The 13,371-nt window shown below is 36.3% G+C and overlaps 1 protein-coding gene, 1 long non-coding RNA gene and 1 other non-coding gene across 3 annotated transcripts in view; 2 read left to right on the top strand and 1 right to left on the bottom strand.

The window, feature by feature from the left end:
- galntl6 (polypeptide N-acetylgalactosaminyltransferase like 6) overlaps nucleotides 1-4,819 on the top strand; it is a 192,109-nt gene extending 187,290 nt beyond the window's left edge. Inside the window, exons 11-13 of the mRNA XM_026260582.1 lie at nucleotides 2,158-2,274; nucleotides 2,370-2,519; nucleotides 4,051-4,819. Of these exons, the coding sequence (XP_026116367.1) occupies nucleotides 2,158-2,274; nucleotides 2,370-2,519; nucleotides 4,051-4,218 (435 nt within the window). The 3' untranslated portion in view covers nucleotides 4,219-4,819. The remainder of the gene's footprint in view (nucleotides 1-2,157; nucleotides 2,275-2,369; nucleotides 2,520-4,050) is intronic.
- A 3,115-nt stretch (nucleotides 4,820-7,934) lies between these two features.
- LOC113095029 (uncharacterized) lies at nucleotides 7,935-9,679 on the bottom strand. The gene is made up of 2 exons (XR_003288257.1): nucleotides 9,451-9,679; nucleotides 7,935-8,728 (listed from the first exon to the last, which is right to left on the bottom strand). It is a non-coding gene; the product is annotated as an uncharacterized LOC113095029 (long non-coding RNA).
- A 94-nt stretch (nucleotides 9,680-9,773) lies between these two features.
- trnas-aga (transfer RNA serine (anticodon AGA)) lies at nucleotides 9,774-9,855 on the top strand. The gene has a single exon. It is a non-coding gene; the product is annotated as a tRNA-Ser (tRNA).
- The last annotated feature ends 3,516 nt before the right edge of the window (nucleotides 9,856-13,371 follow it).

Below are 13,371 nucleotides of genomic sequence, written 5' to 3'. Positions count from 1 at the left end.
CTCGATTCTCCAATTCAGCTCATTTGAAAAGAAATCGCAGCTCAAATTGGGTGCACCGTTTCCTTTCCCGTAAATAATAAGCAGTAAAGTGTTGACCTGAACTGTAATAAAGACCAACGCAAGGGTTACGACGTTTCATTCTGACGTCACACATTGTCCTCACCCTCCTCCATCCATCTGTTGTACAAACCAGTTTGATTGCATTCGTTGTCAGCTGTGGCTTAAACTCATTCAAACATTTCGAGTGAATTTTAGTCTTTCTGACAGCGAGCAATAGCAAATGCATCTAGTCACCAACAAGAAGAATCTGCTTTAAGTCATGCATTCACAGAGCAGAACGCATGGAGCAGAACTTCATGTTGATTTGTGCTGCCTACTAACTGATTTCCAATTACTTTCAACCGTCATGCCTTGCCAAGAGCTCAAAAACCCTAAATCCCTCACCTCAATCGTTCAGGACTCATGAGCGTGAGAAAAACATATTTGAGGAAGCGGGCTCCAACAAACACTCTGTAATCTGTTTCCTCTTATGGCCTTGGTATGCAGTGCACAATTTCAGCAGTGAAAGCTAGTGCATTGTGCATGCACTACACTGCACAGCATAATATGTTCCACCACAGTTCATCCTCTTTGTTAGGTCTCATTTTTGTGTTTGTTTGTGTGTGTGTGTGTGTGTGTGTGTGTGACCTTGCCCCAAGCCCTAGTCCCCTCATGTCTCCCTAGTGAGGTGAATAAGTGAGCAGAATTGGCCCAGAACTGCTGCCCGCTCTTCTATGTCTGCTCAGGAGGCAGTGGCTCCAGCCACTCATGCATTATTGAGCTGCACTGTGACAACAGTCAGTACACCTGAATGCCTTAAAGAAAATTAGGTGACCTGGACAGCCAATCAAAAAAGGGAAAAAAGAGACCAATATAAGGACAAGGAGAAGTGGAGCTCTCTGGACTTCATGCAGTGGAGAAAGTGCACGCGTCTTTGTGAACAGGTGTATTCTGAATGAATCATTATTTAAATAGGCCGATTTAGCACTTGAACAGATTGGAGACCAGGGGTCACATTGTACTTTGCTGCACAGTTGGGGAAGAAGTGAAACTTTTGGCTAGCTGTTACCTTGAATCCACATCTGACAGCACTGTGGAGGTGATTGTTATAGTAAGGAAGTACTTTTTTTATCACATCTGAATGGTAATGGTAAATATTTCATAATAGAAAGAATTTGCAGATACTTTTGACATTCTCAGTGCAATAATCTGCATCATTTTAGACATTTTAATGTTCACAGAACTGTCAAATCTCATGCAACATTTCTTGATAGAGAATATTGATTGCATTTTGCTAGTGTAATCTTTTCCAAGTCAAAATTTTTAAATGGAGTGAGAATTGTTCTGTAGTATAGTATAATATAGTATAGTATTAGTATAGTATAGTGAGGTTTTGTTGTAATTGCAATAAAGAACTTATTTTGTTCATATTAATAACTGGAATAGAAATTAACCAATAATAGTTAAGTATTTTCATTATTATTATTATTATTATTTATTGATTGATTGATTTATTGTTTTTATATGCCATTGTTTTTGGCAAAATCCATTTCAAGGACTTACATTATATATGGATAAATCAATATTTCTGACGCATTTAAAAATAAATTCTAAATTAAAATACTTTTTTTTTGTGGTGGGCTGCTTAGTTAAAAATTCTTTCAGGGCAGAATATTCCTTATTGTTGAACCATGTATAATTTATTAAGTACTGATTATATAATAAACTTACAATATTTAACAACTAAAAAAAGTATTAGAATTGTGTATGTTATGCTTATTACTCTTCTCACATCACCTAAACTGAAATGTTGTGTTTGGAGCATTTTTTGTATGTGTGGAGTTCCTGGCTGTGTCCAATCCATGTTTTCCATGACTGTTGGGATGCTACCTTCAAACACAGCTGCCTATGTAGAGAGTACAGGCACTGAGGCAGCTCACTAGCTGAAACAGTGCTTTTGTGTGTATTACAGTACAGATTTGTCCTACAAACTTTTTGATCTCCAATTCCTTGCTCTTGAAACCTTGTTTAGATGCAATGACAATGCTAAGGTTAACCTTGTTAAATCCTTGTGCAATTAAAGGGTGGCATTCTCTAAATCTATTTCTCTGTCCATAGATCCGTAATGCAGCGTCTGGTTTGTGCATCGACTCTAAACATGGCTCCACGGGCACCGAGCTGCGTCTGGACACTTGTTTAAAAGAGGGTGCAGAGCGAACATGGGCACACGAACAGGTATAAGGCTCCTAACTGATGATAGCATGACATGAAGCTCATTCTGTGATAGTCTCCTTGAAATTGAGAGAATCGCTGCTCCCTGTGTTGGTTAGATTTTCACATTTGGCTGGAGAGAGGACATCAGGCCTGGGGATCCCCTGCACACCAGAAAATTCTGCTTCGATGCTATTAGTCAGAATAGCCCCATCACCCTGTATGACTGCCATGGTATGAAAGGCAACCAGCACTGGAGCTACAGGAAGGTAATGTAGTCAAAAATGCGAACATAGCTACTCACTCATTGAAATAACACCTATGTATGAGAATCAGCTATTGTATGTAGTGACTAAAAACGTATCAGAACTATCTTTAGTTTTAACTTCTTTCAAGTAGCTTCTTCAAAACTTGCCTTTTCATAGATTACAAGTCTGGGGTCAAGGTTTTTTTTTTTTTTGTCAGTTTGACCATGTAAGCCCTTGCTGGTAGAAGTAGTAACATGTTCTCTGTCAATAAAATAACATATTTTTCAAGCAACAGAAATTGCTAAAATATCATTATAGTATATCAGTATATCATATAGTATATTGAGAAAATGTAACTATATATGCAGGCACAAGACTTTATATTTTTTTCAAAAAGGTTTTGTAGCTTTAGGAAAATGTATACATGAATGTCCATTCCCTTCGAATATAAATTATTTGACATCTTTTAGGAAAAAGTAGTAGGCACAGTATTTGTCTGTAAGAACAATAAATAAAGAAAAGTGACGGAATACAAAAGCTTTTGACATTATGAAGATCAAATCCATTACAGTCTACATGAGTAATGTTTTACACCCAGGTGTTACGTTTTCATCTAGCTTCATACATTTTCATATACCATCTCTAAGGAAAAGCCGCACCTGTCTTCCTTTATATTCCCTCTCCACATCTTCTTTAGGAGGTCAATAAAGTATATCTACAGCAACAGAGCAGCATACACCTTGTTACAGAAGCCCCTGTGGACTAACGGCTGGCGCTCCGGGCCCATCACTAATGACAGCGCCTAATACACAAGCTCGGTTTTTCTAGCCCTCTAGTGAGGTAGAACGAGCCTAAACTGAGATATTCCCTCTCACATAAGAGATTTAAGGTGCCAAGCAAAGAAATCACTGTCATTGCAGGATAGGTCAATAACGGCGCTATAGAGAGAGGAAATATACAGTTGAAAGGAAGAGGTGGTACCTGGCAGTGCAGCTGCCTGAGGCGCAGAGAACAGTAAATCAACCCAGGGGAGAGCGGCACAGAACTGGAGCCGAAAGCCCGAAGCCATGTCCCTCCTCTGCTCATCCTGATCACTCCCCCAGGGACACATTCTCTATTTTTTCACCAACTCTGTTTGGCATACTCAGTAGTTTCTAGCACAAAAATATAGATGGCCTGTGTGCTCTGGAGAATGCTTTCAAGTGGAAGGTTTCTTTGTTGAATTCTACTTTTTGATAGGAGATTGATGTTGAAGTGCTCCCTCATTCTTTCACTTTTATTTACCTTTCACCTTCCTCTACCTCCCGCCCCTCTCATCCATCATTTATTATATTCTCCCATTTCACCTCCAGACTCAAGCCATGAAATGAAGTCAGCTTTTCTGATTAGCAGATTCCGTGTTTGGTTCTTCAGTTCCACCCCTGTAATCTGACTGAAGGCTAGAAGGAGATAAAGCAGGATTAGACCTCCAGCAGAGTCACGGTGATTGTGTTTCTTGTTTATTTATTTTTATTTCCCTCTCTTTCTCCATCCCATCTTCTTTTTGCTCCAGGATAAGTCTTTGTACCACCTTGTGAGCAACGGTTGCATGGACTGTAGCCCTGGCGATAAGCGGATTTTCATGAACAAGTGCGACCCCGGGTCTGAAACACAACTGTGGATCTTCCAGAAAGTCAACACTACCGTTCTGGACAAATTCAACAGCGGCACCAGCTCATAGGACCTGGGGTCGTGGTCAAGCCAATCAGCTGGCTTCCACACATACACACACCTCCCACAATCCTTAATGTGGGCCTGGATGTACTTACTGTCTGGCTCTGGGTTCCTCTCAAGGTTCTGCAGCAGACTGAGCAAGAGCAGACTCTTGAAAGAGAGGACTAGAAACACAGAGAGACACGAGGCTGGTGGAAACGCATCCACAATGAGCACCTTGCTGGTCGAGGAGAATACAAACAGCCTGGACTCTCTAGTAGGGGTCTAATTTGGGCCCCCAGTTGCTCCCTATACATTAAAAAACAAGGTCCGAAGATTGCATGGGGGATTTGTACAAAACCAGAAAAGTTTTCTCTCATTTTTTTTTTTTTTTCGTAACGCTATTTATTTTTCTCTGGGATTGTTTCGACTGTATATTTATTTGTATTTATTTGGTGCCTTTTCCAGATTTAAGTTATGTGTATTGACTTTGTTTTATCATCTCTTGTACCTGTTAGAGTCAAACTTGGGTCGAGGTGTTGGGATGACCTAATTAAATGAGATATTTTGACTTTTTCAGTGGAATCTATCTTGTTACAGAGTTTCTCGTCTTTAAATAAAGCAGAAAATGAGTGGATGTGTGTCTCGCCTGTGTGGTCTGTCTTTGTCATACTGATAGATGATCTCAAAAGTGGTGGTTTGGCTCCCTCTGGTGTTGAGCCAGTATATTTAATATATATTATTTACATAATTTATTTTGTATATTTCTATTACATCATTAATCAGCAAATATGAACAGGTAAGGATTTATTACAACAGTAATTCTGTCTTTTTGGTGTGGGTTGCTGTAATGTGCTTAGATTATGTGGGGTCATAGCTGTCACATGTGCTATACCTCAATTATTAATTCAGTTTATGGTTCAGACCAATTGCATTTGAATATCAAACAGCCTACCCAAGGCTTTTTTTATTATTATTATTAAACATACCATCACATGTTTTGCTCTTTATTGGGATAAAACCACAGCGACACAATTAAAGCTGCAGTAGGGAACTTTTGACGCTCTAGCGGTTAATAAACAGAACTGCTTGCGTCTTGCGGAAGAACATCATAGCCGGAACTACTTCTCTCTGTTTATGTCTATGAAGAATCACAAAGGTACTGGGATACTCCGCCGCGGTGCCCCCGAAGCAATCTAAAATGGTCCGAATATAAACACTTATTATAGATGCACCCTAGTGATTCAGGACAAGCTAAAAACACGGGTTGGAAAATGGATTCATGGTGTACTCGCTTATTATATAAATTTTTCTACATTTTGAACACAAACAAAGTTACGGACCACAGCTCTGATTGGTTGTTTCATACCGGGCGGGAGCAGTCAGTAACTGCAAATGGCAATAGGACCACTGGGAGGAGCTTGATTTTTTCACAGATTATCTGTCTCATATTCTACTGTCAGGACATAATGACAGGTTTAACAAATATGTAAAAAAATATATATTTACAAAAGTTACCTACTGCAGCTTTAAGATAAGAGCCGCTATAATGAATGATATTTTTAATTAAAGGTTGCACTGTGTTTTTAGGGCAAGGGCATTTTTCTTTATGTTTTAAAGTTGTGAAATGTTTTAAAGTTGCTGTTTTATTCGGTTTATTGATTATAATTACTGTTGGCCAGTAAATTTGTGAATATTCTAAACTTTTTGTGCTGCGTTTATCTAGGCTAGTTGTGTGGACGGACTGTTGTATTTATTTGTTTCTGCTGACTGACAGAGGACTTATGCTGACTTGTTGGATCAAGTTTATACGAGGAGAGTAAGTGAAAACCTGCCGTAAATATACAGTAAGTTATATCTAGCTGGAAAATATTTCTGGAAATCCGAGGTGTATGTTTCCATTCTTGAACACTAGGAGGAGCTTATCTCCTACAAATGAGTCCTTTTATAACTGCAAGTGGCTTATCCGAAGTTTAAATTTTCACATTATTTGTTCTTTGTAGGTTTTTCGCTCTTCTCTTTCAGTAGTTCTTTAATAAATATATATATATATATATATATATATATATATACAGGCCCGTCGTCAAGGGGGGGCATCGGGGGGCAGTGCCCCCCCAAATGACTTTTTGTGCCCCCCTAAACGTAACGCACAGAACAATTAACCAAACTTGCATTACTGTGCATTCACACCGCCGGCGTCGAGAGCGTCAAAGTGGCCGGAAGTCATTCATTTTCAATGTAAACCAGCGGCGAGGAGCGGCGCGACTTGGCCTTTGAGAGCGTCGAGCAGAGTTGAAATCAAGGCAACTTTATGGTAATGAGCTATGACGCGGTTGGGCAGCAACCAATCGGAACGTAGAAGTCAACCGCTTGAGAGGATTCCAGAGGACGCAGCTCCGATCACATTAGTTCCCAAGCAAAATAGAGGACAGGTTGATTATTGCCGTTTCGCGTTTGCAATAATCTATGATGTGTCCCTGTTTGCATAAAAAATAATTAAAAGTGATACGTGGATCAAGGTGTCTGAGATCGTTCATTTTAAGTAAAGGATCTTAATATTTCGTCCACAACAACATTTAATTAGATTAACTTTTAACATCAACCTCCTTGTGGTTAGTCTGCATAAGATCAACAAGTCTTATTTGCTTTGCGGCCAGTTTTAATACAAAAGAAGCATTCGGTCTGCGTCAGATCGTCTGAGCGCTCTCCAATCTTTCTGCAGCGTCATGAGCAGAACGGCAAGAGAGATGTTTCACGCGCTCCCGACGCCACCGGTGTGAGCGCGAAGTTAGACGTTCAATATTGAATGTTATTGATTTAGGTCATTGCACTAATAACGTTGTTTCAGCAGAACTTGGCTCACAGGAACAGTAATCACTACAACGGTAACAATAGAAATGCATAACACATTACCTTCAGAAATGATTCAGACGATTCATTATTCAACGCATTATTACACAGAACATAATTTTAAATATAATTATATTCATAAATGACTGTTAAAACATCCCAAAACAGCACCCAAACCTTGCAAAGACCTACCTCATTAATTATTCAAATACAACAGCCAATGGCAAGTCTCCAGCAGCAGACCTTTCAATATGTTATTTTTGTGTTAGTAGTTTTATTAATTCAAATTACAATATGCAGTTTGTGTGTATGTATATGTATATATAAATCATGCAATTCATTTAGTTAAGCATACAGTATTGTATTGTTTATACGCAATTCCTTTGCGCAGCTGAGCTGCGCGTTGCATGCCATCTCAGAATAAATTTTTGGTGGTTTTGGAAATGTTAAGAGACAATAAACAGAGACGTTGAGATCAAACGGTAACGTATTTTATTTGAATAATTGAACAAAACAAGACTATTGTGGTCTATTTTAGTTATAGCCTAATATGGGTTTATGTTATGGTCCGTCTCAGATCATTAAAAAAAGTGTGCCCCCCCATGAAAATTAAATGCCCCCCCATTTGGTTTGTTCTGGCGACGGCCCTGTATATATATATATATATATATATATATATATATATATACAACATGGGCGACTGCTACGGGTGGGGGAAAAGAAAATGAGGAAAAAAGGGAAAACATTTTTGGGAAAAATTATTATTTTTATAAATGTTTCACCTTTTCACTTATTTTAACAAATAACAGAAAAGTCAATATGTATACATATTTTACCTCATAACAAATCAACTTCTTTTTGTAAAACTGAAAGAATAAAACATTCAAAACTAACTTCCACAAATACAGTTTATTCCAAAAGCTCAAATATGACATGCATACATAATAATCAGAAGTCAGAAAGAGCTAAATTTCCAAGTATGCTTTAGCGTGCAAGGAATTTGTTGTGCAGTTGTACAGTTGTGATATAGATAGAATAGGAATGGAATAGAATGAGATGTACTAAGATATGGGGTGGTAACAAATAAAATATAAGGTTATTGCACATATTTTTATTGCATGATGGGAGGATTTTAACTGTTCATAAGGTAGATTGTCAGCAGACAATAAACTCTTGAGTCTATCTGTTCTGGTATTCGGTGCTCTGTAGTGCCGGCCAGATGTCAAAAGTTAAAAAAGGAGATAGTTTGGATCTGAGGGATCCAGAGTGATTTTGAAGTTTCTAATTTTTTTATTTTTTTTTATTATTGGACAGTTCTTGAAAGGTGGGTAGGGGAGCACCAATAATCCTCTCGGCAGTCTGAAGACCTCAGGTCTGTAGCAGTGCAGTTGTTGGTGTAGAGTAGGGCTGCACGATAACTCGCATGAGATTGTCATGAGCATCTCGTCAGTAAAGCCGGTTCTGTTGATTTTCAGATAAATTGCCTGTGATATTGCATAGCTTGTCAATGAATTACCACTCTGTGTAGTAAATGCTGCTCCATCTTAAAGCACACGATGGAGACTTCTAATCAGCAAGGGTCTGCAGTCATTATGTCCTGTCATCTTGGGTTTCTTTAGGCCGGGGATGATGGTGGAGCATTTGAAGCAGGCAGGAACTACACACAATTCCAGCAATCTGTTGAAGATCTGTGAAACAATAATAATAATAATAATAATAATAAAAGTTATAAGAAAATTAAAAAAAGAAAATAATTCAAATTACATATATGTTTGCTACCAAATAGGTTTAGTCAAAAACGTTTAAATCCAGCATCATTTATACAATACAAAGTAATATAAATTGGAAATATATAAGCAAATTGAAATAATTACATTTATAAAAATCTTAACTACCACAAAACGTTTAATATTAAGAATATAAATATATACAGGAAATTTACATAGACAGACATATTTAAATAAATAAACTATAATAACAATACTACTAATAATTACATAAAATAAACTTTCAAATCTGACCTTTATAAAATAAAAATTATGTATGTAAATACAAATTGCAATAATTACCTAATAATATAAATAACTAACTTCCACCAATAGTTTATTAAAAAAGCTAAAATCTGACATTTTATGATTTTTATAAGACATAAATACAAATGTAAAGAACTTTAATAACAATACTGATATTTATTATAATTGCTGGAATATGAATTTCTATCACAATCTCGCCCAAACATAGGATCTTATATCTATATAACGTTAAATGTTAAATCACAGATTTAAGAATATGTTTAGGGAAGAAAAAAAAATACCAGCACACAACGTTAAGCGGAATAATTTGAAGACAAAAGAGTTAACGTCACGTAGTACTTCTCTTTCATGTTATGCCTTTATTGTAGCCTACTTACCTCCAAGTTATCCTAAAACGTCAAACTGACTAAAAATATGTTCCGTGTTTAACGAATATAAAATTCGCCTTAACCTTGAAAACTAGTCATCCACGAGCTTCCGCTTTTATAACTGTAAACATTTGGTTCGCACGTGATTATGTTTCGGCCAATGGTTGCTTTGCCCCGTTCGGACCTGTTAGGAGTTACTAGGACTTTTAGACCATTGGGTGTTAGGATTGTTAGGACTTGTGTTAGGAATTCGTTCGGAAATGTTAGGACTTTTTTAGAATGTGTTGGGAATCGTTAGGAATGCTTAAGCTGTCCTTTCGTCATATTGTACAGTTGTCGTGGCCGAGTGGTTAAGGCGATGGACTAGAAATCCATTGGGGTCTCCCCGCGCAGGTTCGAATCCTGCCGACAACGTTTCCTTTACTCGCCGCCGACTATGCATGGGTCATGACAGCCAATATCAAATAGAGGGTACATATAATTTTTTTTAAATGTGTTTGTTCTATAGAAAAACATATTTGAAAAAAGTTTGACATTTTGCAATAGATAGATTTCTCAAGTCTGAGTTAACTTGGCGCCATCTTGTGACTGAAAACGATTACTATGACTACATTGTAATAAGATGAGGCTTGACTTTTGTCACTGAGCATAAATGATTTAATAGATGGATATAAATCCTAACTAGTCCCCGTGTAAAACAGGAAAAATAAAACATCACTAAGAACAAGATACCAGAAACAGACAGAAAAATCTGGATGACAGTAAACTAAAAATTATTTTTGCAATAAAAAAACGAATTACTTGTAACCCTCACGTTTTTCCGCATATATTCATTTCTTTGTTTTGCGGGGCATGAAGATATCCTGAAGAATGTTGGTAACCAAATAGTTTCGGTGACCACTGACTTTATTGACTGAGACATTTCTTAAAATATCTTTATTTTCCCCATATAGTGAGATGAACTATGTGTGAGTGTATTCAGTGCATCCAGAAAATATCCACAGCACTTTCTCCTCATTAGTTTATGTTACAGAATTGAATTAATTATTTTCCTCAGAATTCTACAAACAATAGGCTACCCCATAATGGCAATGTTAAAGATGTTTGTTAGAATTCTTTTGCCAATTTATAAAAAAAAAAAAGAAAAGAAAAGAAAAAAAATCTAATTCAAAAGTATTCACAGCCTTCAAAATTGAGTGCAGGTGCATCCTGTTTCCACTGATCATCCTTGAGCTGTTTCTTCAACTTGATTGTGGTAAATTCAGTTGATTGGACATGATTTGGAAAGGCACACACCTGTCTAATGCACATCCGACCAGAAAACGTATATCATGTGCTTTTTAGGTGTGGTAAATATAGTGTGCATCATGATATATTATTTAGTCACTTTGGGGAGGAGGGAATGATGCATGAAGATATTTGAGGAAGAGATTTAATGGATAGACAGGTATACAGAGCATGAATTAAATATATGGTTTAGGGTCTAGATTATAATTGTGATAATAATTGTGTTCTTCTTCTTCTTCTTTTTGTTTTGTTTGGCAGAAGGCAACTATTAAGGTGCATAACTGCCACCTGTACTGCAGTGTGGACCAGAGATTCTTATTTACTTAATAATAATCACACACACAACCCACACATACAATCTATTCATTAATCCAGACTGTTGCAGGAAAATAAGTATTTCTTCATATGTCTGCCCCCTCATTTAATATATCCCTAAGACTTAAAACATTCACCCCATATTTCTTTAACTCATCTTTTAATTTTATTCTTTGCATCATATATTTAATGCAGTGACTGACTCATCTTCCTGTATCAGATATATCTGAAGGATGCTTTTTCAATAAAAACATTGTTTTATTTAGCCAAGTGTGACCTATCCTCATTCTAGATATTATAGTTTGCTCTCTGGGAGTTCTTCCTATTGATTTCATTTTACCTACTGCTTGTCTAATCTTATATATAAATGATGTCCTTTACTTTCTTCATTCCATTGTTTCTGCCATGACTTTATTATATTAACCTGTATTATTGCTTTAATTTCTGCTGTACTGTAGGGTATCTTGCTTTAAAGCTTGTTTTGCTAAAACATCTGCCATATCATTGCCCACGATTCCCCTATGCGCTGCAATCCACATCAAACTAACTCTTATGTCTAAGTTTTACTCAGCTGTAAATACTGTTAAATTATCAGGAGTTCTTTCCCTAATACGTATCTCCAATTCTGGAATGACGAATGAACATCCAGTATTTCCACTCTTTTGATCCTTCAGTAAAAATGACAATAAAAGACTTATACATTGTGCTTAAAATTTCCTCAATACGGTATCTGTCCAATTCCCTTTCCCTTTAAGTCTCTTTTTTTCATCTTGAATATATAAACCTAAAATCAATGAGGGAAACATTCGAGGTGGTGTCTTAGGATAGAGAACAGTCAGATTATATTTTAACTCTAACAAACCTATTTCTATTGCCATTTTATTTGAGGACTATGCAAACCTTCATCCTCTGCTTTCAAACTCTCCCAGCACGGGTTAAGACCTTTGACCGTAGGGTCTTTCTCTTCATCATGCCCAATAATTCATCATTAGCTGCTTATATCTTAAATTTAAAGGTAATTCACCCATCTCCACTTGGATTGCAGAGGCAGGAGATGACTTTATAGCCCCACATCAAATCCTCAGTGCTTGATTTTGTATTACTTCCAATTTCCTTAACGGTGTCTTTGCTGCTGATCTAAATACAACTTTTCCATACTCTATCACTGGTCTTATTAAAGCAACATGTATACTGGCACCCCAGTCCGACTCTGTTAAACATCTCATTATATTTAAAATCATCATACATTTTTTCTCTATCTCACTCCAAGTCAGTTTAGAATCAAATAAAACCCCTACAAACTTAAACGAGTTTACTTGTTCTATTTGTTTTCCATACATCAATAAATTTGTTGATTTAACCTTCTTTCTAGTAAAAACCATCATCTTTGTCTTTTATATTGAATACTTAAAACCCCATGAATACCCAATCTCTCAATCCTTTTTATTGCTTCTTGCATCTTTTCTTGAATTAATGTTACATTCTTCCCATTCTTTCAAAGAGCAATATCATCAGCAAATGGGTCATTCTACAGAAACGTCCACATTTGGTATGGCAAGATCTCTTAAAATTGATTTCTTTTTCTAACATTTAAACTTAGACCACATTATTAGATTACCCTTTGACTTTATGAGTACACATAAATTACAGCTTAATGATTTTTTATTTTTTGTGTGCATGTATTTAAAGACCGCATACACCATTTTTTTGTCACTGGTGTTACCTTACTTCTTTAGCGATATTAAAGGTGTTTATGAAATATTTTTTAATTTTTTTTCAGCACATGCAGTCAGAGGTACAGAAAATTAATGATGATCTAACTAATACGGTGATTATGTTTTATTTATTTTAATTAGGTTTGTTAAAAGTGTGACTGAATGATGTTAGTTCAATTGCACAACCATGTATTTGCTATAACAATGAAAATATTTGAAAAAAAGGTTTTAAACAAGCAATAATACAATCATTTAAAGCTTAACTCTTAAGTGCAGCAGAATTCAATGAATTTAAAATGATCATTATGCCACATATGACAGATTTTATTTAATGTGAAAGAAAAAAAAACAGTAACACCAGTGACACAACAAATCACCAGTGACATACATAACATATACAAATGACTTATTTCATAAGAACTGAAATCAGAGTTAGAAAAATATCATAGACAACATTTTAACTTAACATTTTAACTTCATTTCTTCACCATTTCATATCTTCGTTTCTAACCGATGATCTTGTCTTTCAGTTTCTCTATTTCCCTTTGTTTCCTTTGTGCATCTCTCCTACGTTGTCTCCTCCCTTGTTGTAGTTGTCTGTAAAGCAAAATAT

Source organism: Carassius auratus, unplaced genomic scaffold (assembly GCF_003368295.1).
Source record: "Carassius auratus strain Wakin unplaced genomic scaffold, ASM336829v1 scaf_tig00215565, whole genome shotgun sequence".
Classification (NCBI taxonomy): Eukaryota; Metazoa; Chordata; class Actinopteri; order Cypriniformes; family Cyprinidae; genus Carassius; species Carassius auratus.
This window is presented reverse-complemented; position numbering and strand designations above follow the sequence as displayed.